Raw genomic sequence first — 26,038 nt, forward strand, 5'->3', positions numbered from 1 at the left:
CAAATCATTTCCCAGTCCTCCATGTGCCTTAGCACAGCGAGGAGGATCTGCTACATGACTTTCCCAGGCACAGAGGCTGAGAGGCTGGTACTTCCCAGGCTGTTCCTTTTTAAAAATGAGTGCAGTATTTCCCTACTTCCAGTCCCCAGGGACTTCACCCAGCTACCATCATTTTTCAAATATCATGGAAAGATATATGGATATATGAAGAGATACATGGATCTGTATAATTGCACCACTGAATAGAGGTATAAGAGTTGATGCTGCTCCAGACTTGACTCCATTGATTAACAGGCACCATGTGCACCACATCTATATTTTGGGACACAGGGACTTCTTCCCCCTCAGTTAGGGCAAGGAACATCTTGCTTCAGAGCAATGGAATCTTGAATCTTTGTGTGATCCTGCATCAAAGACACATCTGGGACTGTCTGGGCTTTTCCAGCCAAAGAGCTACAAGAGAATTGATTGCCAAGACTATTTCAAATGAGTATTCACAGAGTGCAATGTTTAAGACTACTTGTGGACATTTATTTCTAGTCTAAAGTCCTCTAAAACTTTCAAAGCTACCAAAAATATTTTTATCTGCTTATGCAATTATATAAGAATGTCCCTCTTGATCTAGCCTTTATGCCCAGTATTTTTACAAAGAGGCAAGTCATTTCATCTGGGTTTAACTAGCTGATTTAAGTAGAGAATTTAAGGGTAAATTCAGGAGAGGTTTGGGCACAGACTTTTAGATGATCTGGCCTCCAGCATCTCATGAGCCACACTCAGAATCCCTGTGTAGTTGGTGGAATTCGGGTGCTTCAAGACTTGAACACAACAGAGCTGGCAGGAAACAGCGGGATCTTCTCAAAGGGAGCATGCAGCTGCTTACATTGAAGCAACAGGAAACGTGGAGGACAAGGGTGTATCTGCAATTCTGTCTTGCACGAAAAGCCCCTTGAGGCTGGAGTGAGGCAACCCTGTCTGCCTGGGATCCATTGTCTGGAATCTTCTCCTGGAGATTGGTACCTACGCCCTTCCTTTCAAAAGACTCCACACAGATCAGTCTTTTAAAAACAAAGCAGGAAGAAGAAAAGGTGGTGATAGCTTTTATTATATAATGCCTCCGTATTCAAAGTATATGCTGAGGAAGTGGGAGGCCCGGGTTCCTGTCCCGCCTCAGCCCGAGGGGCCCAAACCCACATCTCCCACATCCCATGAGAGCGCACCAACAACCAGGCTGGAGGCTACCTTGGGCGGAGGAGCCTCCTCCACCCCTGCTTTGAAACTGCCACACTCTGCAGCCAGGAATTCCCGACTCGGGAGGGCGAGCAAGGAGGGAGCCTGTGCCGAGTGCCGAAACCTCCTCACTCTGAGGCCGTCACAGGGAGAGGGGAGCCCGGGGCTGCCTCCTCACTGCCCTGGCAGCTGTCATCCCGGGAGGTCTACACGCTGACTGTGGGTTCTGGCATCCAAATTCCTCCCTCTCCTTGGCATCGTGACTCTAGGAAAGGCTTTTAACAAGGGGGCACTGCATCCCTGCCCCTGAGGGCACTTCCCTTGGAGGCAGGAGGCAGGGCCCTCCTGTGCTCCTCTCCCACTTGCTCTAAGGGTTCTCACACATCTTTTGGAGCAGTTGTTTGGAGCTGGAGCCGCCACAGCGCTGCATGGGGAGGTGCCAGGCGTAGCTACCAGGGCCCACCAGGCCCTACACAAGTAAAATCCTTGTTTCCTCCATGCCTGGGAGGCTCTGGCAGGCATAAGGCACTAAGCTGCCAGTTTTGGGAGCTCTGGAGACCCCAAGAAGGGTGGTTCTGGGCAACCTGGGTGAGCTTCAAGGTAAAGAGTCAGGTGTTTCAAGGGTTTCCAGGCAACTACAGGGTTAAGTAGCAGTAGTCGCGTTTTGCAGACAAGCTGCCTCAACACATGGATTTCAACCCAGTTTATACCCGTTGGTTTTGATCTTACCTACAGCAGAGGAGGTTTCTTTCTTTCCAAGCAGGCACACTGGGTGGCAGACAGAATTAATGTCCCCTCCCTGATGCTAGACAATAAATCAGCTCCTCACTAAAATTTGGGATTAAGAGTCGTCCAGAGAAATCGAAGTGGGAAATCAAGCACTTTCCTCAACTTCAAGGCAATGGATGAGAGAAGAGGGACATACTCATCTTGGATCACTCAGATATGATGATTTCATGTTAAAACTCTAGCGCTGCAGATATTTCTTTCAGTCTAAGATTAACTTCTCCAGTTAAAAAATAGAAGAAAATAAAAAGAAAAAAGGAATTATGCAAACAATTTAACAGCAGGGACCAGTCCTTTTTACACTTCCCTCAGGATGGGCAAATGGAAGTCCTGAACAGCTGTGAACAGTAGCCACAGTTTCAGTAGCAGGGCCAAAATATCCTGTGAGCTTGGCAGCCATCATGAACCAAGAAGTCATGAAAAGCTACATTACACTGAGCAATATGTGATAGAATTTTGCCTCTGTATCAGTTCCAGGGAAAGGTGAACTGATAATCACTTCTTTAGGAAAAAAGGAAAAGGAAAAAAAAGAAAAAAGAAAAAAGAAAAAAAAAAAAAAGAAAAGGAAAAAAAGGAAAAAAAAAAAGAAAGAAAAAGGCAACTGGATGGAAAAGCTGATTTTCTGGTTAATCTGTGACAACAACATCATCAACTGGTTTGTTGCCCGTTCCTTTTGGCAGCCCAGTCATCTCCCAAAGACCTACACGTCTCAATATATTAAATAATCCATTTGGCTGCAGCAAAGGCATCCCCATCAGCCACTTCACCAGCCCATTAAGAGGTCCTCCTAAGCACTGTGGGCTGTTACACCTTCCTTGCAGAGGGTCCATGAGCTTTGCAGGGTCCTACACATGTCCTGAAAATCAGAAAATAACAGGTTTTTCCTGCTAGATGGAAACCTCTGAGGGAAACCTCTCTGTTGCTTCCTTCATGGTCTAGGAAGCTCTCCCTAAAATTTCCTCCTTTCTGGAGGGCTTCTCCTCTTCCAAAACAAGCCAAATTACTCCCATGAGGCAGAGGCACAGCCAGCCAGAGCACTTGTAAGGATAGTACCTGTGGGGAGCAGGCTTCGGCCATGCCTGGCACGGAATAAATACCAGCTCTTGCTTACCAGCAGCACTTGGCCTTTCACTTTCTGCTTTCAGCAACTTGAACTGGTTCTGCACAGAGTCTGTTGCAACTTCTCACGCGCACAGAAACGCACAAAGAACCTAGGCAGGTAAAACCTGTGCAGGCAGACTCCTGCCAGCCCTGCTCCATCCCAGCAGATTGCAGGCATCTTCCTATTCTCTACATTCTTTCGGCATGTGCAGAGGCATCTTCCTGTTCTCCCAAGCCCGTGATGGTCTCTATTGCTTGCTGCTAGAAAAAGCAGCAGAGACTTTTCCATAAAATTATTTGAAAAATGCAGATGCCCTTTTGTGTTGATGCGTATGCATAATGTGACACAGCATTCAAGTAAATCTAGTTTTATTGACAGGGATACACACAGAAATGAACAGGCATATGCTCACCTGAAACCAGATGAAAACAAAATTTTTATTTGCAGGTATAGACATTTATACCAATGATACAGAGAAAACACTATGTATTTTTTCTGATGTATTATGAATATGACTAAAAAAAAATCAACAAACATTAACCACATACATAAACGCGTGATCTACACAGAATGCTTAAAAGTAATTGCAAAAGGATTTGTTGAGTAATTCCAGAGGGGAAAAAAAAAAAAAGATTGTCAGGAGACGACCTGGTTGTGGGAAGAGGCACTTAATTCACTGCATGAATGACTCACGGTGAATTACTTGCATAACTCCACTCAAGGAAATCACTACTCTGCAAAAGTGCATACATGTTAAATCAACCAAAACACAGAGCGGTCCATATTCTTGGTACAATGCTGCCTTCCTGCTGGTACAGAATGAGGAAAAATCCCCTCAGCTGGGCAGGGAGGGGGAGAAATCCTCTTTTGCTATCCTGGTAAGGTTTTCAAGAGGCAGTTCAACAGCGCTCACTTGTCCTATTTATGCTTGGCACTTATATTGAAAAGAAAATCCAGGCCTGTAATATTTAAGAACAAGCTCTTGTTGACAGTGAAACTTTGACTAATAAATCTGAGGCTGCATTTCCCACCCAACTCAATATAATGCCATATAATAATTATGATCCTTTCCTGGAAAACAGGAAGCTCCATGAAGAAGGTCAGCTGGCATGAACACTAGCAAGATTTACTTTCTTCAGAATACACAGGATAAACAACTCCTTCCTTCATTTGCTATCTGTACTTGAACTGTGAGGTACAAAGCTTACTGGAATTAAACAAAGGGAACTATTTTTCACTGTTTCACCTTACTTTAATCCCCATAGGAAAAAATATCCAAAATGGAAAAATAGAAAGAGAGAAAAAGAGAGAGAGGAAAAAAAGAAAAGAACTCTTTGTAAATCTCATGTGTCTGCCCAGCATGACCACAATCCACCAGCCATACTTCAGGCACCACATTCAGATGTTACTGTGAGCGGATGATACGCATCCCTTGGCTGCAACACAGTGATTTAAACTGCATAAGCTGGGAGTTTCTTCTCTGGGTATAGTGAATGAAGAAACTTCAGCTGGTTTCAGAGCTCTTCTGCTAGGAGCTTGATTGATTCTAAGAAAAGCTTGGTCTGTAGGGAGACTCATTGCCCATATACTGGAGGAGCAGAAAGAACAGCTGGGCACAGAGAGCATCCCATCCAGAGCAGAGCTCCACATGGTAGCGCTCAGGGCAGCAGCGTCCTTGGAGAGACAGAAGAAGTGAGTTTGCTTTGGTAGAGCTGCCCAACAGCTGCAGCACTGGCTGCAAAGGGCAGACCTGTCAGACCTGTGTGGTGGCAGCCACAGCCTGGGCCACCACCGCCCCACCGGGGCCAGAGAGCAGGAGTGAACACAAGCAAATGGATCCGGCTGCCCAACGACACCCAGCTTTGCTGACAGAATGGAGTAGGAGCCCCAGCCGCTCCTGGTGTTTCTACAGACAACCGAATACAATGCATAAATATTCCCTGGAACTTGGACTTGAATCTAGGCTTTCCCTTTGTCCTGGTGTAAACAATCCCCCATGTCGTTCACTCATGGTGAACATTCCCATCAAAAAGATCCTCAGTGTTATGTTTTGGTCATGCACTAGATAGGAAGATCCAAGCAGCTCAGCCTAAGGAAAATCTACAACACCCAAAAGTATGCTCTAATAAATCAGTATCCATGCAGGAGAGGACAAGTGCTCTGGAGCAGCTTTTAACTCATGTGTTTGAAGAAAGCAAGTATGATCCCAGTATCCATGTTGAGCCCAGCAACTTAAAAGCAGGATGTGCCCTGGCTCCTGAATGGCAGTGGGACTATCTCCAGTTTCTCCTCAAGGTTATTGTACTCTTGAGCATGTGCTGGATCTGTGGCTAAGATCTATAGGAAATTTTGTATCTCAAAACAGATGAAGCTATTGATTCCAGGCCAGTTTGGGAGTTAAGGGGTGCCAAGGTGCACAGTGGAAACCTGATTTCATATATCAGAGTATGGCCCTGATTCTCTGTACATTAATATTGCTGTAAATCTAAGAACCAGCTTTAAACACCAAGTTTAGGAAATCCATGCTTGTTTTGTGAGTAGATTCCTAAAAAGCATCTTTGGCTTCGTTACTTATTGGCAGATCTCTTTCAGGCAAGGGGACAAATCTCCCTCTTCCACTCCTTAAAGAGAACTGCTGTATTAACACGGGATCACATGCATTTAGCAAGTGCTTGCTCTGGGAGGATATAGCTCCAGGTGGATATTGCACATCCCACAGGCGACTTGTGCTAATCCAAGCCAAATTCATTTGGAGACAACTAAGACAGCTGCATGGTGCTGTGAGGTAGACTTTTGGTAGAAGTATGAGAAATCCTTAACTTATATTCCATGGTAGAAAAGGAGATGACAATTCATATCGTACCAGGTCCCGCAACTTGCTGCACTGGGGGATTATTAACAAATGCACAATTCCTCCTGTACTAAAAAATCCTACATCAAAATAGCAGAGTGAAGTACTTGAGACAGTTGGAAGACATAGGGAGAGATTTTGTATGGTTCTCAGAAAAAGCAGGTTTTGAGTGTCTTGCTAAATTAAGCAACAAACTCATCAGACAGAAGCACAGGACTGAGAGGTAACACCAGATTTTGGAGTTATGCTACTAACCCAGCTCACTTCTGTCCACTGACCTTCCACATTTCCACTGTCCAGCCCAGTGAGCTTGCCAGTTGCATCAGGCAGACACCATATCCCGTTGGCACTGGTGCAACTTTAGTGGTTCCTCCATCACGAATTTTTAAAATGCATTTCCAATACTTTTTAGCAATTAAAGCAAAAATCTTGGTAATATGATCTGAGAGATCCCAGACTGCAAAAAACTGGTAAAACCAAGCTGGCATGTATTATTGTGTTCTGTAACTCCAAGTAGATTACCAGCTCTTGGGGCTACTGATACCACGGAGATGTGTTTGGAGTACTCAGACATGTCCTGATTTAGCTCAGCCCATAACTTCTGCCTTCAGCCACACATTTGCAGTGACAACAGACTTAAGATAGGCTTCTGAGAAATGCATTTTATTGTATGACAGCAGTTGTCAAGTGAACATCCACCAAAGAAATCATTCCATAGCAATACAAAAATCAAATTATTACAACAAACGGAAGAACCAAACCAAAACAAAACCAGAGTTAACATGATGAAAAAGCAGCGCGCTGTTACACAATGTAAAACATACACAGAAAGCCACATCTTCTGCAAAACTGTCATGCTCATCACCATCAAAAGAAAGTGATTTCAACTCTTTCTTCCCCCCTCCAAAAGAAAAAGAGGCACATTTTGAAGTGAGATATTTCAAAGGGTCATTTTGACAAACAAAAGCAGCATTTCTTCTGATTCTTTTTGCAATCTTATTTAACACATGTATTGGGAGGGCGAAAAGAAACCATCAACACTGCTTAAGCAACCAGCATTACTGAGGCTGATTGGAAAGTCCTCCCTTTTCCAAAGGGCAGTACAAATGGTGTCACAGAAGATTATGCCTATCTAGCAAATAGGGCAGTTCACTAAAGAGAATTTTTGTCCTTAAAACAAGCAAATAAGTAAAACATGAAATAACCTATCCTGGTGAACTGTGGCTTTGGAAATGCCAACATGCTCTGTTGGCTCACAGAGGTCTTTTGAGAAAGGGGTGGAGCAAAGACATACCAAAACAAATGTGTGAAAAACAATTCTCAAGATCAGAAGTAGAGGCTGTTCCTAGATTTTTACACCTAAGAACAACAGTTCTGTAACTGATGATTTTCAGTATTACTGTATAAAATTATATTTATTATAAATAAGACTCTGTAATACTTTAAGGCACCTCATGGCAAAAAATATTTTAAAGGCTTGAATAACTTGGGAGACTGAGTTCTTTTTCCAAGATCCCCAGGTATGCAGCTTAGCGTAACCTGCTTTGCTATTTCCAAATAAAGCACAACATTTTTTTAAAATGGAAGTTTAAAACTTCAAATTTTTCTTTATAAGAAAACATAAAACACCTAGTTGGAAAGATAATGCACTCATTTAACAGACCAAGAATTTCATCACATGAAGGCCTTTTTCTTCCCCTGATTTGAGTTCTGCCATTCAGGTACACTGCACTTTTTTTTCCCAACTAAAACGAAATGGTCTGATCAGTCAGTCTTAGTTAACACCTGAACAACACAGCTTTCAACAATACCAGCAAAACCAGTTTCCTGAATAAAATATTTTTGTTGCTTTAAACCAAAAACATTAAATAATGCCAATGACAGACAAAAATGGCTTGCTATCAGTTGTTCTACTCAGCAATTTATGGGTTTCAAGTGTGATTTTGTAATAAATTTGTTTTCTCTTATATTGATATTTGATACCTACAGCAAGTAGTGTCCTGCCAAAACACATGAAGAAGCAGAACTAGCGTTTTCAGAGATACCTAACATTTTTGTGCACATTCAAAAAGTTACAGGATCAAATTAATTCTAGCTTATAGACTGATAGCTAGATCTGTCAGGGTCTCATACCAGTGAGTCTGCAGCAGCCAGCGTTTTGGAGTTCTGCTCTGAAATATAACTTGCCATAGATTCATTTCAGAGCTGAAATGAACTAAAACTGTAATTATACCCTTGGTTTACGTGTGCAGATATCCTTGGGTCTGATAAAAAAATATAAACTCAAGGTATGTATAGCCAGGAGAACTTACTATTCTCTTAGAGTATTTAAAAGTCTCTGTATTATACATCACACTTCCTCTTCTATAAGAACTAATTGTTTAGAAATAATAAGAATTCCATATTGTAGAAAATAGACTCTGAATATATTCACACTGCTCAAAAAAAGAAGATAAACAAAGGAGCTCAAACTCCCAGCTCAGTGAAGTGCACTACCTTACTGGTCACCCTAGCTGTGTTTTGTACCACTCCAACCAGGTCTTTCCATGGCAAAGCTTTGATTTTGAGCAGATTTTGAACATGGATCCAAAAAGGCAGTTGTGCACAAGGCCATAAGGTTAAACTTTCTTTATGCTAAACAGTCCCCCAGCATTATCTAAAGTGACTTTACGCATTTAAACTTTACATCTTCACATACCTGTGCAATGCAACTGCTACCCTCACTCAGCTGCAGAACAGCCCTGTCCTTATTTCAGACAACTTTAATGGAAAAGAAAACAGCCACAGGACACACAGGATGGTAACTGTGTGCTAGGACACTGTGTAAGTGGACTGCAGCAGCTCAGAGAAGGGCCAAGCAATACAAAAAGTGGATGTGGCTGGTGTGTTCTCAGAAGGATCTGCCATAAGCACTGCTCACATGAGCACACCTGTGCCGTGTGGTTTCGTGGCTGATAGCTGCCCCTGGCTGGCTGGTATTTTATCATCAGATGTAGCACGAGCCTCCTGCTGCACATCATCACTGTGTGAAGTTCAGTTCCACTGATCTCAGTGGAACTTGTTACAGTGTGAGGTGCTACACCTTGCAGGAGAAGTGTTAGGACTTGGAAAAAAAGGCTATGGGCAAAAGCATCTCATTTTGTAACTCCCCCCAAATGATTTCTAACCATGTAGTAAGAGGATGTTACCAGCAAGCACAGATGCCTGGTGTTTGTTCCACAAGCTGTCCCTCAGAAAGCTGGCTGGTGGCACTGCGGACACAATCCCCTCTCTCCTGAGATCTCACAGCAGGACAGCAAGCCCCAGTGCAGGGAGGATGCTGCAACAGGGGAATAAGGATTCTGCCTCTCACCATTGGGCTGGCTCCGAGCAGGAAAACGTCCAAGATGAGTGGTTGTGCTGAGGCACAGGCTTTGGCCTCAATTTATTTCTCAGTAAGAAGTAACTTTGTATCTGACTAAATTATACTCCAGTAGAACTGCTTGAAATGAGAAACATTCATGTTTGCCTTACTTTTAGACTACTGGATTGAACATTGGGTAAATAACACTTGTTTGGCATTACAAAGGTAATAGCAAGCATCTTCAGTATTTTAAAAAAAGCATAATATTTTCCATGTCCTGAAGAAATCTGTAGCCTTTTAGTCTCTCCTGTGCCCTTTAAACAGCAAGATGAATAGATGTATTTTCTACTGGACCTCAAAGAATAGCTCACTAAATTTGAAAAAATCTGAAGCAGCACAGCACTTGCTTGATTTATTTTTTTAAACATGGGAATAGTGCCTTTGTGTTAAAGTGCTTTGCTGAATCAGGACATAACTTATGAATATTGAACCCCTCTCTCACTGCATTCCTCTCTATCAGCAACAGCCATTCAAAACTACAGCTTGTATTTTCCTACTTATTCTGGCAGGATGGTAACTTCAAACAGCTGAAGTTCAACAGAACCCTTGATGCAAAAGTTTAAACATACTGAAGTTACATATTTTTAACATATATCTAATGAATTTGTTGTGTACCCTGCAGTTACAGCTTTGGCTTGAAGGCACAAATATTAAGGCACAATAAATGCAAATAATGTATACATTTCAATGTGTTGTGTTGAAGATAACTTTGTACTACACAGTATTTAGGTATAATGACATGTCATTCAAACATTTCCTCAAGTTATTTTAATACCTTTTTTTCTTTGATAACCCGGGTAAAAAGAGGAATGTATGTTAAATTATTTAAATATTTCTTCAGTGCAAATGTAATTTTCTTCTGAAGTACAGAAGATTGAGATTGATTTTTCAGCATTTGGATTTTAGCAAAATAAAACTAATATGTACATTCATTTTGAACAGCAGTATTTGAACTGTTTATCAAAAAAATATATAGTACTTTTTTATCAAAAAGAAAATGTGGGGTTGGCTTCTTCAAGTTTTTTCCTACCAGTCTGCATAGGTACTTGTGACAGGTAGAAATACAGTTGCTCTAGACAAGTAAGTTGCACACTACCAAATCTGCTGTTCAGACAGAGCTGTCATGCTAAAGTGACATCGAAAAAAATTTGGTTTTGCTTGCTCTCAAAACATTTCTAAAAGAAAAGAAATGGACACATTCCAATTACTTTACTAAGCTCCAAATATGCACACTAGACTTGTTAGGTGTCCTGCACCTGTTTAAATAAAAGAGATCTCTAGCACATAACTTTCAAATAAAACCTCAATCTGTCTAATTTCCTTAGCAATACAAACATAATTAGTTGGAAAGAAAAACATATTGCACTGAAATGAAAGAAACAGGGACAGTAAAAATTTTCTTTTCAGTATTAAATAGGAAGGATGTCCAGTGCAAAGAATCGCCTCCCTCCCTTTCCTCTCCCGTTGACACTTGCAAATGTTGTCGCTGAGTTTAGATGATCTCAGGTTTACATTCTACAGAGAACAGTTAAGGCAATGAGGAATCACAGTGCAGTTTCAGTTATGCATAATCCTGAGGAAGGGTCCAAGGAGGGATCTGTGGCAAGGTGACCATTCTGAACAACTTCTGGGTAATTCTTACTGAAGTATACCTAGGAAAAATATTAGATTCTATGAGTAATTATGCACCAAAGTCCATTTAGCTTCAAACAATATTTCTAGAGATAAATATAGTAGAGATAAATACATATCCTTAAGTAATCTCAACAGGAACTTCAGGTTAGTGGCATTCAGTAAATTTATGTCACTGAAAAATTAGTAAAATTACTATATGAAGTTACATTCAAACAAAATGTGAGAAAAATCCCACACAACCTGTCGATGCCCTCAAATTTTGTTAATTCAGATGAATAGATATGTTTTATCACTTTACATTAAACTGATAAGTAAAATCATTTTACTAGCTCAAAACATGGAGATAAATTAAAAACAGGATGACAAAGAAGCTGTGAAATCTTGCGTCTGCACAAGGGTTTCTCATTTTCACACATAAAATGAACACAATGGATTTGGATGTTAAAATCAGGTTGTAATCCCTATATTTTACAAACTATGATTGACAACCATTGAAACTTCGAAGTATATGTATGAAATATCCCAGCCTTTAATTTGTGCTGCAGAGCAGTTATAGGGCCTATAGAAATGTGATCTTTGGATAGTGAACCACAATAATGAAAGAAGAAGCAAAAGCTTTAACAATGACTCAACCAAGCAACTTCTCTAAAACGTAAGATGATACCAAATAATAGGACAGTTCTTTGCCAAGCCTTTGAGTTCCTGAATTCTACCAATTTCTAGCTCAACTAGAAGAGATACAGGTTTCCTGATAAATGTATAATCAGAACATAAAGGAAATGAAATGCTGTCAAGTTTCACTGTTCCACAATCATCAGTTTTTAGCTGCTGTATCATATCTCTGTTCCTTGACAGATGCGCGTAACAAAATGAAATAATGTCAAGACTTGTGTGCTCTTATCTAAAAATGTGTTGGGTGAAAAAGGACTTCAAATGCAATTTTTTTTCAAAGAAGAATGTGAAAAGTTTTGTTTGAGTCTTTAAAAACAGAAAATACACTATCTTTCTGAAGCTGACACATGTCACGAGTTAGGTCTCATAGTCAGACTGCTTTGAGTACAGCTTATGAAACATTTCTGCAATTTATATTTAAGAGTGTTGTCAACAAAGTTCAGTTCGTTTGATAATAATGTCCTTTTCATATACATGAATACACATATAAGACACATGGGATAAAAAGAAATAGTCACTCTATAAAAATGTTCCTGTAAGTACCACTGTCATCTTTTGTGCACTCACTAATGCAGGGTATATGCATTTTTACAAGTTGCAAAGAATATTAAAGTCTGATTTGAATCAACAGAAGATTGGGAGTCCTGTTAAGAGGCATTCCTCAGTAACCAGTCACAATCGGATGCAACAGAGGAAAGTTAATGAGGCTGCTGACTGCACACGGGCTGCAGACGGCAGCCTCAGTATTCCCATCCCGTTCCTGGTTTAAAACATAAAACTTTGGCATACTTTTAATGCAGCTTTTGAATGTGATTTTTTTTTTAATGGAAAGCTAATAGAAAACCTTGGCACATTACTAGAGATGTAATGAAATGGCAGCTGCTTTTCAACTGTCTCATTGCAATTCTTCCCCTGAGCCCAATCCCTCAAGATATTAAATGCCCAAGTCTTTACACAAGTCTCTTCTGCTGCCAACAGAGCTGCAACCTTTTTAAAAGTAATCACTGAGGTGAGATAACACCTAGTATTTAAATATTTACACATCTGTCATAGCTTTAAAGTAAAATAAAACAACCCTTATTTTTCCCTCAAAGTACTCAAACCTGAGTGACAGAAACCCATCCCTATCCTGATGCCACCAAAGCCTGCAGAAAAGCCTCTCTCAACACTGCCAAGAGCAGCGAGAACACACCAACTTCTGTTTATCTGAATAACTGAGCACTTTTTTCTTTTCTTTTTTCACTGCTTGATGACGATTTCTTTCTTTCCCATAGGATTTTTTCCCAGCAGCTTCTTGTAAACTGAGCAAAGATAAAAACAGTCTCACGATGTCAAGCATAGCTCAGGTTATCATCAGGCTCATGGGCTGCTTAATACATGATCAGCAGTCTCCAATTTGAGTTGTGCCTGTGCTGTTTTTGTTGACATTTGCACAAAAAATGGGGATACTGAGCGACCAAGTGAGCCATACAATAGCAACTGGATCAATTTGGAAGCCTGAGCTAAGATTCCAGCAATAGCTCAGTCTTGCAATGCTTCGCTAAGAGGCCCATGAGACTTTTTTAAAATGATGTTTCTTAAATATATCCAAGTTAGTCTTACCAGTTAAGGATGTATAGTACCTCTTAATTTGCACTTAAAGGATATATGCAGAATCAATACTTTTCCCAAAAATGCATTTAGAGTTTCATCTTACTGAAAGATCTTGGTACTAGTTTGTGTTGTACAGGTCCAAACTGAAATAAATCAAGATTCAGGTCCAAAATGCAATAAATCAAATAATCATTGCCAAAGCATAGCCACATTCCAAACCATTTTACTTAGTAACCCACTGCAATGCTTTTTGAAAAGTACGTATGTATGTCATATTACCATTTCTTTTTATGTGCAGCATGCTGTTTTCCAAAAACAGAAAGAAAGCTGTTCTTGATAAAAACAGTTCTTAGTAACCACAGTAGGAATGTGGGAAACCAACAGCAATACATGCATCAGACTCAGCAGTGTACAAAGAAAAGCCATTGGAATCAGCTCTTCTGACTAAGTGACTTCTCTGAAAGGATGCATGAAGCACAAAGGACAGCAATACCAAAACCCCTGAGTTGTCCAACTCCTTCAAACAGAAAGAACTGTAACTCTGCTTCTGGGTAGCTGCTGACTGGAGATCCAGTCTCTTGATTCCCATATTTTTGGTCCGAGTGTGGATAAGCACCATGCTTTGCATTCTTGGCAGATGCTAAAGCTTGTATCTGCCTTCTAGCCTGGGAGTTAGCAAACTTTTTCATCAAACCACATTTCAGCAGAGACTGGTTCCTGGATCTCTTCCCTTCCTGTACAAAATCACATAACATTGATGTGGTAACTGCAGATGACTATATGGGCAAGTAACATCAGGCAATTATTTTTATACATTTTGAATCATCTTTGAATGCAATTGTTCAGTTGGGGAGGGCTCTGGGGAAGGAATGACAGCATGACATAGCTAAATTTCTACAGATGACAGCTGGACAGCCTCACCTCTTGCCTTTCCAAGGAGCAAGCCTTAGGAAGCTGCCCTTCACTTTACAGACAAACAATGGTCACATGAATTTGAAGCTATCCTTTTAAATATCATTTATGTAACCTCCAGATTGTCATGCACGTACCACAGAAAACATCACTAACCCATTCCCTTGTACTAAGAAAATAAACAAAGCTACACTGCAGCAATGGAAGAGGACAGAAGAACTTGTAACACAGCTTAGTTCAAGACAAAACTGTTTCCTCAGTTGTGCAACTTGTGCCACACAAGAATTAACGGTGTATGCTCTCAGCTACAGTGCTTTACTTGAAAAACTCTTTAAAAAATAAAATCTGAGGATATGAACAGACACAGCAATCTGTTCCCTAACCTTCAGAAAGTCTGGTAAAATAGCATCCAGACATGTGCACACAGCTTCCACAACAGCATAACTTTTAATTTTTTTCTAACTTGCTGGAAATGCATCTATTCTTTTACTGGAAAATAGTCAAGCACTTGTCATTTTGTTTCCTGTCTTTGTGTGTTCCCTGCCTATTGGTCTTTTGTTTCCCCAGGTAACAGTTTGGACTTTTTGTTCCTCTAGCTCTGCTCCACACATCCACCAACATGAGGAAAGTAAAGCATAAAGGCTAAAGAGCTTTGCCTCTTGCCTGTAAAAGGCTCTCTTAGGTTGGTACCTGCTGAATACCAGTGCCTCACTCGCATGCTGAAAGCACAGCTACACGAGTTCCAAGCAAGCTGCTGCCAAACTCAGCACTGCCAGTCTCAGCTGAAGCAATGCTGAGACTTTGTTGGCACTGAGAGAATTAAATTCTTCCTCTGGACATCCTGTGGGGCAAATTATCAAGAAAAAAGAAAGCAAGCCAAAGCTAGTCAAAGAGATCCTTAATCACAGGTCATTCTTTTTTATCTTCTTATCTCTGCTTCAGCTTTCCATCTGAGAAGTGGAGATGATACAGCCTCACCTCACAGGCATATTATGAAAACGAATCCATTGATGTCTCTTAAACACTTTGATTGCCACAGGAATGCCCACGATTACATTAATAATTCTGTACTCTGAGTAGGATTTAAATAGTTCACAGTAAATCAGGCACAGAGGCTTGCAGGGAATAAGGAAGTGACAAAACATCCAACAGCTGTTTCTTAGCTGAGCTCTGCTCATCTTTGGTACAGAACAGAGAACCAGGGTACAAGAACAAAGTAAGGGAATGCACAACAGAAGGAATGTGATCAAACCCTCAGGGACCACAGCATGGTCACAGGCACTGAGCCCCAACTAAAATCTAATGGATCCTTTAAAAAATATAACAGATAAACGTTTGATTCTGCAGCCCTAACATGTTTTTTTACAGCAAGTTAAGATCAATGCCCAGCACAAGTGAGTATGTCCTGTAATATTTACACTTGCTGTTTTGTATACACACAAAAGGCTGCAAGAAATCCAGTCTTTCAACTCAGGGTATATAAATACATGTATCATTTAGAAGTCTGTGTATATCCCACTAAAAATTATGGCTTTGCCTTGCAAAACTAACAGATCCTTTAGTGGAAGGCTTACTGCAACACTGAATATGCTAACTTGAGATAAACAAACTGCACAGACAAACTTAATTATCTCTTCTTCTAAAATTACCCGTTTTGCTGTTTCAATCAGAGAAGCCGCTTCCGTCTTGCCCACTTGTTGCACCATTTTATAAAACAAGCTGTCTTGTTCTTGCAGCAAAATGTAAGGCTCACCATATTCTTTCAGTCTTCCCGCATCTAAAACCTGTTAAAACAGCAGAAACCAATGTATTAACATAAGAAAATTAAAAACTAAATGTTAGAGACAAGAAACCAAATGTAGATGACTACAGACAAGGGGGAAATGTATGCATTTTTAGCACTAAGATGAATTTTGAACCCTGAAAATGAATTCTGTCCTCTTCAAACTAGTATAGCACTTTCTCAATTTACAGACCTGTTGTACAATTTTGGAGTGCCCTACAGCCATTCCACCTATAGGAATCCAACATGAAGTTATGCAGAATATGGAAATACAATGTTTGTGCAGCCAACAAAGCAGATTATAAGATTCATTGTGTAAGAAGGAAACAAAGAGGTCCAAAATGGGCTCTGAAGTAAACAGCTGTGGGTAAAAACCACGCAATAACCACCAAGATAGTTCAGGGAGAATAAGTAGGTCTTTTGAATTAGCAGTGAAGATGTAATTAAAGAAAACGAGGGTGTTGCTGAAAAGATAAACAATTTCTTGCATCAGGTTTTGCCAACTATGTATTAGAAAGATACTTAAACCTGACCCTATTCTTTCCACATAAAGAAAAGATCAGATGCCACCACGGATGCAGGTACCCAAAAGGAGAGGAAAGCAGAAAGAAAGAATGACAGAGAAATTAAATAAGCATTAAGTCAATATTCCACAGAGAATATACACAGCCAAAAATATAAGAAAAAATTAAGAATAAGCTGACTGAACCCCTAAGAAACTGTTCTCAGACTACTGACTTAATTTAAGGACGTCATAGCAGCAAACATTGAACTTACATTTTTAAAAGCCTTTACAGGATTAATTCAAGGAAACTTTAGACTAGCATATATATTTTGATATAAGACACCAAATTAATTGAAACAGTCATTAAAATGAAAGAAGACACACAGATCACAGGCAGAATTCGTTCTCCACAGTTTTAGCAATCACAAATCTGATACAATTTTTAATGCACCAGAAGAAAACTAAAGGAAAAATGGTTTATATGGATTTTCAGAAAGATACATGGTGTAGCTAAATAACCATGATACAAAGAACAAAGCTTTTCAAAAACCTAGACGGAAAACAAGAGATTTGAATTAAACAGTGCAGCTTTCTTTGTCGAAAGCTGAACAGGTAGGAACTGGTGGGAACTACATTGTTCTGGCGTAGGTGGTAGCTACTTATGTTAGTCATCAGAAAAAGGAGGTGTCAGAGAAGTGACAAACCTGCAAACGACACAAAAATGTGCAGGTAAGTCTAGACCAGAGGTTCAGATACACCTAACTAACCTAAGAGAATGAGAAACACAATAGCAGGGAAAAGCCAATATTGACAAATGCAATGCACTCAAACACTTAACTGGCTTATAAATTAATGGTATTGACTCAAGAAAAGACATTTGGGTTTTAGTCTACAGGTTCAGTACTTTATGCCATGAGTAGGAGTAATGGAGTTTAAAAAAAAGAAAAAGAATTTATGTGAGAAAACTATTCAGAAAATATTTTTGTTCTTATATAAATAAAAAACTGAATACACAGGCATGTTATTGACAAAGATATTGCCACAACAAAAGGACTTCAAGGAAGGACTCATAACTCAAGCCATAATTGTGGTCTACATACTTGTGAGAAAAAAAGAAAGATCTAAAAAAATGGAGCTGTTGATTTCAGGAAAGAAATGAATAAAAGGTATTGTGAGGACAACTTCCAAAGAAACAAAAATAGTGTGCAAACTTCTGTTTGAAAGAAGAACCTCCAACAAGCTTGGAGATAAATTCACAGTCCAGTGAAGAAACTTTCAAACGTGTCCTTTGCCTGTGCAGCTCCATAAAACCAAACATCCTGACAGCCAAGGGCCTAGCAGACCTCCAAGTGGCCTGGATCCCAGTAAATGACAAAGCCCATAGGGAAGGGGCACAGCTGATCCCTTTGCCTGCAACAGTGTGAAAATACTGCACTGCAAAGACCACTGTCAAGCTGTTTGACACCAGAGACCCAGGACCAGGGAAAAGGGACCCACTCCCTCCCTTTCGGTTCAATTAAGTACATGGCATTTGAATGGAAAATAACTCAGACAACAAACAGCAGCATAATTACATCTCATTTTATGAACTGTATGCACAGAAACCTACAAGAGGATATTTGCTATTTTCAAAAGCTCCTAACTCAGAGGACCCAGCCTATACTATGAATTTCCTTTGCAAATGATTTCCAGTATCATTTGGAATTACAACTGAAGAAAGCACTCATAGAAAAATCCTAAATATTAATCATATTGCACAGCACAACATACAGTCATTTAATAGATGCAGTATTTCACCTGCAGAAGTATACTTGCACACATGCTGACTTTTCAGTCTACTTAGTCCTATCCCATTTACTCTAAATATTTATTGATTAATTATAAATATAATTTTTATCACAATATTTTTTGAGCCACTGTACGTCACAGTTAAGGACAGCTTCCTTAAAAATGCAATAAATTATTGTATACAATTCAACACTTAAATCAGGGTGCCACAGCATAGAACATCTCTACTGCCTTTAAGTAAAGCTTTTTTCAGCATAGCACTGGATTATGCAAGAACTCCTTAAGAAAGGAAAAAAAGCATCTTCATTAAATGTGTCTTTGACTAGTGAAGAACTGCAATAGTCAAGTAGAGAGTTAAAAAAAACTATATTACTGCAGTATTACAATTTTATCATTCATTTTGCAAATGTCTGAAACAACCACAAACACAGATAATCTTTCCCCTCCTGAGGACCTAGGGAAAGGGAAGAAAATATTCTTCCTTGGCAAGGTCTAAATAGTCAAGTCCAGAAGATGAATGGAGAGACTGTGCGATTTCTGTCTGGAGAAACTCCATCCACATTTTAAACAAATCATTAACCAATTCAAAGCCTTTCTTTGGGAATAAAACCCAAATCTGTGTTATAAAGATAGATAGAACAGCCATAGGAAGAACAAGCTGTGTTCCTTCTAAAAAAAACCTGAAAGGAAAAACGAAGAATGAAACCGAACAGACAATATCATTTCTACAAGGCCGGAACACTATAAAAACCCTGTTCACCAAGGAAAACCACTTTCTACTAACTGCTGTCATCTATGAGACAATGGAGAAAATTTAAGCTGGTGTACTTGGTAGTTATACATTATATATCTATATATTTATTAAAATGCGCTTAGACAAAGAGATAGGTACTCTTCTTTGAAGAAATGTGTGCTGATAAGATTTACATAAATAAATAGGTACTTTGGCTAAGGCTTTGCATACTCTTACTCACTGACTCCAAGCCAAATTAAAATCATTAGGACTTCAAAAAGCCAGCTAATCATTCAGGAAAGGTGGAATCTGGTGTTTACCAGCCACATATTTTCTGATCAACTTTGCAACGCTTATCACTGCACAACACAAGAGAATCGAACCCAGATGCGTTCCAAGGCAGTTGTACCAGTGGAACTTGATACAGAAGAGCCAGAGAACCTTATAGCTGGTGAAATCAGATCAGCAGGGAGATTGTGGAGGACACACACGGGAGCACTTGACTCTGAATCAGACTTGAATTTCATCACAGACCTCAGTGCAGATATTGAGAGAGAGAGCATTTGTGCAAATCACTCAACTTTTCAGCTCCTCGCTCTGACTCTTTGTAAAATACATGAAATAAAAATTTGATCATTCTGTGGGAGCTAACTGCCTGTGAAATACTTGAGACAGCCCAGAGTGAAATAAAAACAAACACAAAAGAGTTCTATAAACCCGAAGTGGTCATATGTAAACCAGGGCCAGATTCTCCTCCCTGTTGCACTGGCAGCTTCTTTTACCTTGCCTGCACTGTTCTTGCCTTTGTAGTACCACCTTTATGACTTCAACTGGATTTTCTCATACGAAAGAGTAATTCCAACAGTACAAAATTTACAAAATTGGCTGCTGGCAATCATACAAAAGAAAACATGCAGGAAAATTGCTGTTCAATGGAATTTGTTCACCTCCCCAAGTATGGTGAAAACATCTTTACTTACAGCTATCCAAATTAGCATTACTCAAGCAGCAATACAGAGGCATGTTAAGTTCAAAGAGGGCTCAAATGATGGATTACTCTTGAGTAAAATCCTCGCATGCCATCAAATTCTATTCCACCTAATGTTTCATCCTGGTTGAATAGTCTGGGGCAGTGACTGCTCATGTGACCTGTCCAGAAGGTTAAGAACCATGCTGGTAGAAGACAACATAGTTCTGAACAGCACTTTGTTTGATATTTGGGACACAGAATAACACAGAAAGGGGATGATTAAAATATGACAGGGAAGGACAGAGAAACAGAAAAGAAGTATTTGATCTTGACCTGCAATATCAAATGTGAGAAGATTATTAAGCATTTAAATGTGTTTATGTTAACTCTAACTAGCACAGCAGTATTTGCCTATGCCACAAAAATGTTGCTGAACTAAATTTAGGCAGGATTACAGCACTACATTTTGCCTCAGCTGTAACCTACCAGGGTATCTATCCCCGCTTTGCCTAGGTCCCTCCCTAAGCCCCAAGCTTTCCAGTATTTCCATCCCATACCTTCATAATTTAATGTATTAACCAAGACAAAAAAGCAGGGAAAGGAAGACAAAAAATACAACATAAAATGGTGGAAAAGGAGTCAGGAAATCCATTTCACCATGAAAAGAGAGAAAACAACAACAACAAGAACAACACACGAGGATACTACATCACGATAGTTGAGTTTCCAGCAGAAACCTAGGCAGCAGAGCCAGGAGAATACCTCTTCTCCTTGATGATTCCTCAAATAACTCACATTGTTCTGTTGCACAGAACTTTGGAGAAGTCAACACTCACTTTGTAAGTGAATTTTACAATCTTCTTTGTGGATTAATATATGTAAAAGAAGTGTCATTAGCCACAGAGAGAGAGAAAGAACAAGGGCCTTTCAAAACACTGTAACAAACACCACGTACTTACAGCCCTCCACAGACACAAAAAACAAAGTTCTAAATCCTGTGTTTTCTAGCTTTCAGCAACAGAAGCACACAAATGAAGAGAACAATAGTTATAAAACATTCCGAGAAAAAAAACAATCCAAGGTTGGAAGTGTTCAGCAAGAGGAGGGAAGCATGGGAATTTATTTCAATTATTATTGAGGATTGACTAGTATTCTCTTTCACGTTCATATTCACCATTAAGCCAGAGGGCAAATGGGACATTTAAGAGTTGATCATAAATGTTTTTATTTCCTATTCAAAAGGAAAATAATTCAAGGAAATTATCTCCTTGGGAATACATCTGATTTAATTTAGACTTGGAGAAGACATCACCAAACAAAAAAATCATTATTAAAGTTCAAAACTCTGCTAGGAGTACAACTTTGAACAATGTTTTCCTCAGAGAGCATACATCAAGATGATCTTCAATAAAGTCCTGGGAAGCGGAGAATATTCAGGAGATGCTTCTGGTTACATCATATTATAAGAAATACATTCACCCAAGACAATACATAGTTTTGTGGGAAAGAGTCAACAGCCTGTACTCCAGTTGGCATTAAGTTCAGATGCAAGCATGTTCTGTCTCTTCTGTCTCATCGTGGTTTATCAAAACAGGTCAGAAACATGCACACACTTTTCTGAAGAATCATGTACAAATATCAACCTATCTAAACATGTTTGTGAACATTGAAGCACATTGAGAAGGCTGCAAATATAACTCAGATACCATTTTAAAGGGTTTTTAAAGGGTTTTTTCCTTTTCTTTTCCTTTGAAAGTTTCCTTTTTTTTTTTTTTTTTTTTTTTAGCATTTCCCATGCTCCTTCAGGGTTCCTACACAAATTATTCTACCAGTAACTCCAGACAAATTTGGTGTCAAATATTGTATATTTCATGTATCATGTACATGAACAGAGCAGAGCAGATCTGGGAATTTACCTTCTTATAATCTGAATTTTTATTGTCAGATTTTCCAAACAACTCACCTCAGCAGTGTTTAACTTTGCTGTAACAATGCCAGACTTGCCACTAGGCATCGGAATTTGACATGTACCCCCTCATCCCCTGCTTCACAGAAAAGGCAACTTTAGACATCTTGTTCTGTAATCAGACATAGTGGATTTCTTTAAACTGAAATTATTCTTCATCTGTAACTTAGGGGAAATTGAGCATGCAGCATTGCCTGGTGAATTGGTTCATGCAGGTTTTCTTTAGGCTTCTTGCAGAGATGAAAAAATTCTACCTTCTTTTCCTCCAACTGATGGCATGCCACTGTAACCTGAATGGAATGTTGTGGGCAAAAAATACCAACGACATATGTAGTAATGAGACTTATTCTACTGATAATCACTCGACATGAACTCCTTCTGTGTCTTGTTGAAGAAGTCTGTTAACCACACACTGCAAATCTCTCCTGTATTGCAGTTTCCTCACCTCAAACATCTGATATATCAGTGTAAGTTCAACCCTTGCTTCAGAGGGTATGAAGGGGCCTCGTGCCAGTGCTTACCAACAGCTGACAAAAACACATACGTGCTGACAGAACTCTCCCTTGGTCAATCAGTAATGACTGCTTCCATCACTGTAAAGCCACATTTCTCAACTGGGATTGCAGAGTGACTCAAATGTGGCCCTGAAGTGATATGAGATGTACTTCTGTTTAAAAAATCCCACTCTTTAATAAGGCTTTTGAGGGTCTCAGAAAGATAGATAAGCTACAAGGATATTATACTTTTCAAGAGGTTAAGGAATATTGTTGCAGATGACTGAGCATGTCTCCTGGTTTTATCAGTTTCTGATGACAACGAACTGGTGGCTCAGCTGCCATGCAGAGTTTCACCTTATCAGAAACTCTCTGCTCAGGGCATCAGCCACCAGCATGACCTGTGCTAATTTGCTTTTAAACAGTAATACAGTATTTCTGAGCAAGCAAAAATCATTCTCTAAAGATGTGTTAGTATTTCTAGTACAGTCTAGATTCCACACCACTGTCTTTAAAGAAACATGATATGACCATTCTCTTCTTACACTGCTGAAACATTTTCACACACAAATGCCTGACAGAATGAGAGATCAGGGTTCATCAAACACTGGCTTCACTTCCTGTAGAAATTCAAATTCTTCGTCTGAATGCTTCCAGCTGAAGTACTGCCTCAATAATTAGTTGTTTTATTTAGGCAAAAGAAGAATCTTGTTGGGCAGCCCTCTTGAAATAGGAGCCATTTTTAAGAACTAAAGATGCCAAAGTTTGGAGAAGTGTGGCTAGAACTGGCAAAGAGAATCAAGAACTCTGGTGTATTTTCAAGCTCCATGGAATTTTTACTTGATTTTAGAGGCAGATAGGCCAGGTGTAACACTTACAGCTGTCACAGACACTGTTTCAGCTGACAAGACTCGCTCTGATAAAAGACCATGGCACACAGCTCAGTATCTTATGCAAAACCTGGCCTAAACACCAATATAGAATCGTCTCTTAATGGGAAAGATGCATATATTACTCAGCTTTGAAAGCAATGTCTTCACTGCTGATATTTGTGGAACTCAATAAATGCAAAGAAAGAAAATGGAAGGATCCTGTTTCCTTTCCTGGTTTGGTAAACATCAACCCAGTTTCAGAAGATCTAGGAACAGTGGAAACTACCTTTGCTCAGAATCAAAAAAACCCAGAGCATTTCTGAACATTTGCTAAATGTTCAGCTCTTGCAGAAACTCTGGAAGTCTTGAGTTAACAAAAGAAAGGAGAAACCTAATGGTTTCCAGGCCCTCTGCTCTCCCTGCAGGCCGCTTTCTATGAGTATCCTTCATATCCTTGTCTTCACATTTCCTTACCCAGGAGACTTTGGTCCCAAGCCTCAGTGAGGATTTTCTTAGGTTGAACAAAAACAAGAATGAATTTACTTCTAATATTCCTTAGTCCCTATTTTCAAGCCAGAGGCTGAGTCAAAAAAGGAGCTTTATTAGTGTTTGTTCCTTTTGAATAATGACAGCAGGTGCACCAGTACAAATGTAGCAATTTTACTGAAGATTACTGGATTCAGACCCACAAGGTACTTTAAGATTTTTACAAAGAATTAGATGCTTAGCTGCAAAAATTCAGCATCCATTCTAACTACTATAATCCATTAAGCTCCTTTTACATTCTTTAACAGAACAGACTTCAACAGCACAAGCATAATATCCAATAATATTTCACCACACTCTAGATACTGGGCTAATAAAAGGTCAAAGCCCCTTCCACCTTTCTGTTACAGAATGAAAAAAATACCCATTTTATACCCATCCAGTTGTCCTGCTTTAGAATTTTGAAGGAAGTTATAATTCTTATTTTCATAAATTTTCATATGCTATCATCCCAGGCTCCAGGAGTATTTATGGTCTCATCAACTGACCTCTCTTAGACATCCCAAGCCACTTGAGGGCCAGTGTCTGACAGCAGGCAGCTCTCCACCAGGGAAACACTTTGACATGGACACACAGAAGACCAGAGAGTCAACACCAATGGTGGGACACAGCTTTCACAAAGAACTGTTCTACAGCCAGGACTGCACATTCTGTGTCTTGTGACTTCACATAATATCCCCTAAACAGAATGTCGAGATTTGCTGTAAAACACATTCATTTTCCAGCAGTGATATTTAAATAAGTGGAAAAGAAAACCACCTGAAGAAGAGTCAACAGACCATAGCTTTTCTGACTTCAACTCAGTACTGCTAATTTAAGTGCACCACCACTACTTTCCTGTATTCTCCACATCACCATCTGAAGCTAGGCACTGCAGTGAAAGTTTACACGAAGGTATCAGCAGGACAGACTGGGCTTTCCCACTGCTACAAGAGCTCTGCCTCTCTGGGCTGCAGATTCAGACTCCCTTACGTTATCTTCTGATGACTCTTGCACTGCTGGCAATGCAATTCCTCAAAAGGAAGGGCTTAACCTGACTGCTCTGGGTACACAGAGGACACAGTGTTTTTCTGGGAATGGGGAGCACTGCATCCAGACCTCTTCAGACACAGCACAGGCATCTGTGCTTCCTGGAAGAACGCTGTCATCCCCATGGTAAGGAAGGGCAGTATGGCCATCACCATCATGTTCACTTAGATGTCTATCACCACTGTCTCATCTCCATCTGGATGGATGAAGGATGTTAATGTGCAATACTGGGTCAGACATCAGAACTCCAGAGAGAGACAAGCACTCAGACCTTGTCTGCTGCGCAGCATTTTCTACCTAGCTGCAGGTGACGCCCTGCTCACCACACACCACACGGCCCAGATCTCTCTCTCTCTTTGATTCAAAGATGTTTATACTTACCCTTGGTGGACTGATTGCTCTACTGAAATTAGACATCTACAGTACAGGAAACCTAGTTCCTGATTTATGAGGCCCAGATGTTCCACCATGGCAAAACAACATCAGAAAAATGAGAATAACCAAATAAACCGAGGGAGGCATACCGGAAAGACGTGGGAAGTAGGGAGGCTTATCGGAAAGACGTGGGAAGTCATTTTCTATTGACCAAAAAAACAACTCAGGTCTGGCTGTGAAGCACATTGTATTGTTACCCTGAATATTAGTCATTTCAGAATGTAACCACAACAGGTTTTCCCATAAATAAATCAAATCTCTTCCCATGATTCTCTCATCAAAAACTTCCTATTTGAATGACAGTTTTTAATTACTAGATCAAGTTCTGCTTGCATAAAGAGTTTCCATTTCAAAGAAGTATTGCTCTGATACAAAAACTCTCTGGAGAAACATCCTTGTCATTGGAAAATGCACAAGTTTTGACTCTGTGGCTTTCCTCTGGAGAGGCCATGGCATAGTATATACAGCAAACAACTCCATCAGCTTCTTGTCAGATGCATATGCTTTATTTGCTACTGAACCTCTGTGTCCCCGGGTGAGCCTCAATTTCTGTATGCTTCTGTTTCCCCCTCTGTAAAAACAGAGTTTCTAAAAAGCATTTCTCAACCCACAGAAGGAAGCAAAGAGGAGGAGGAGAAATGGATGATGGGGATTTTGTAAGATCCCCCTGGAAGTCTTGGGAGTGGTGCCCATTGGCTGCAGATGTAGTTTACATAAAAGGCCTTTGCCCTCTATG

The 26,038-nt window shown here is 39.9% G+C and overlaps 1 protein-coding gene across 3 annotated transcripts in view; it reads right to left on the bottom strand.

Moving 5' to 3' along the window:
• Window positions 1–6,608: 6,608 nt before the first annotated feature.
• Window positions 6,609–26,038, bottom strand: part of ABCC4 (ATP binding cassette subfamily C member 4 (PEL blood group)) — a 140,233-nt gene continuing 120,803 nt past the window's right edge. For 2 of the 3 annotated variants that reach the window (XM_063392307.1, XM_063392306.1), the window contains exons 30-31: window positions 15,831–15,965; window positions 6,609–11,021 (exon numbers count right to left, since the gene is read on the bottom strand). In XM_063392307.1, coding sequence (XP_063248377.1) covers window positions 10,914–11,021; window positions 15,831–15,965 — 243 coding nt within the window. In that variant the 3' untranslated portion in view covers window positions 6,609–10,913. Of the gene's footprint in view, window positions 11,022–15,830; window positions 15,966–26,038 lie in introns of those variants that run through there. The other variant, XM_063392308.1, reaches the window with a different exon arrangement.

This window comes from Prinia subflava, chromosome 3 (assembly GCF_021018805.1).
Source record: "Prinia subflava isolate CZ2003 ecotype Zambia chromosome 3, Cam_Psub_1.2, whole genome shotgun sequence".
NCBI lineage: Eukaryota > Metazoa > Chordata > Aves > Passeriformes > Cisticolidae > Prinia > Prinia subflava.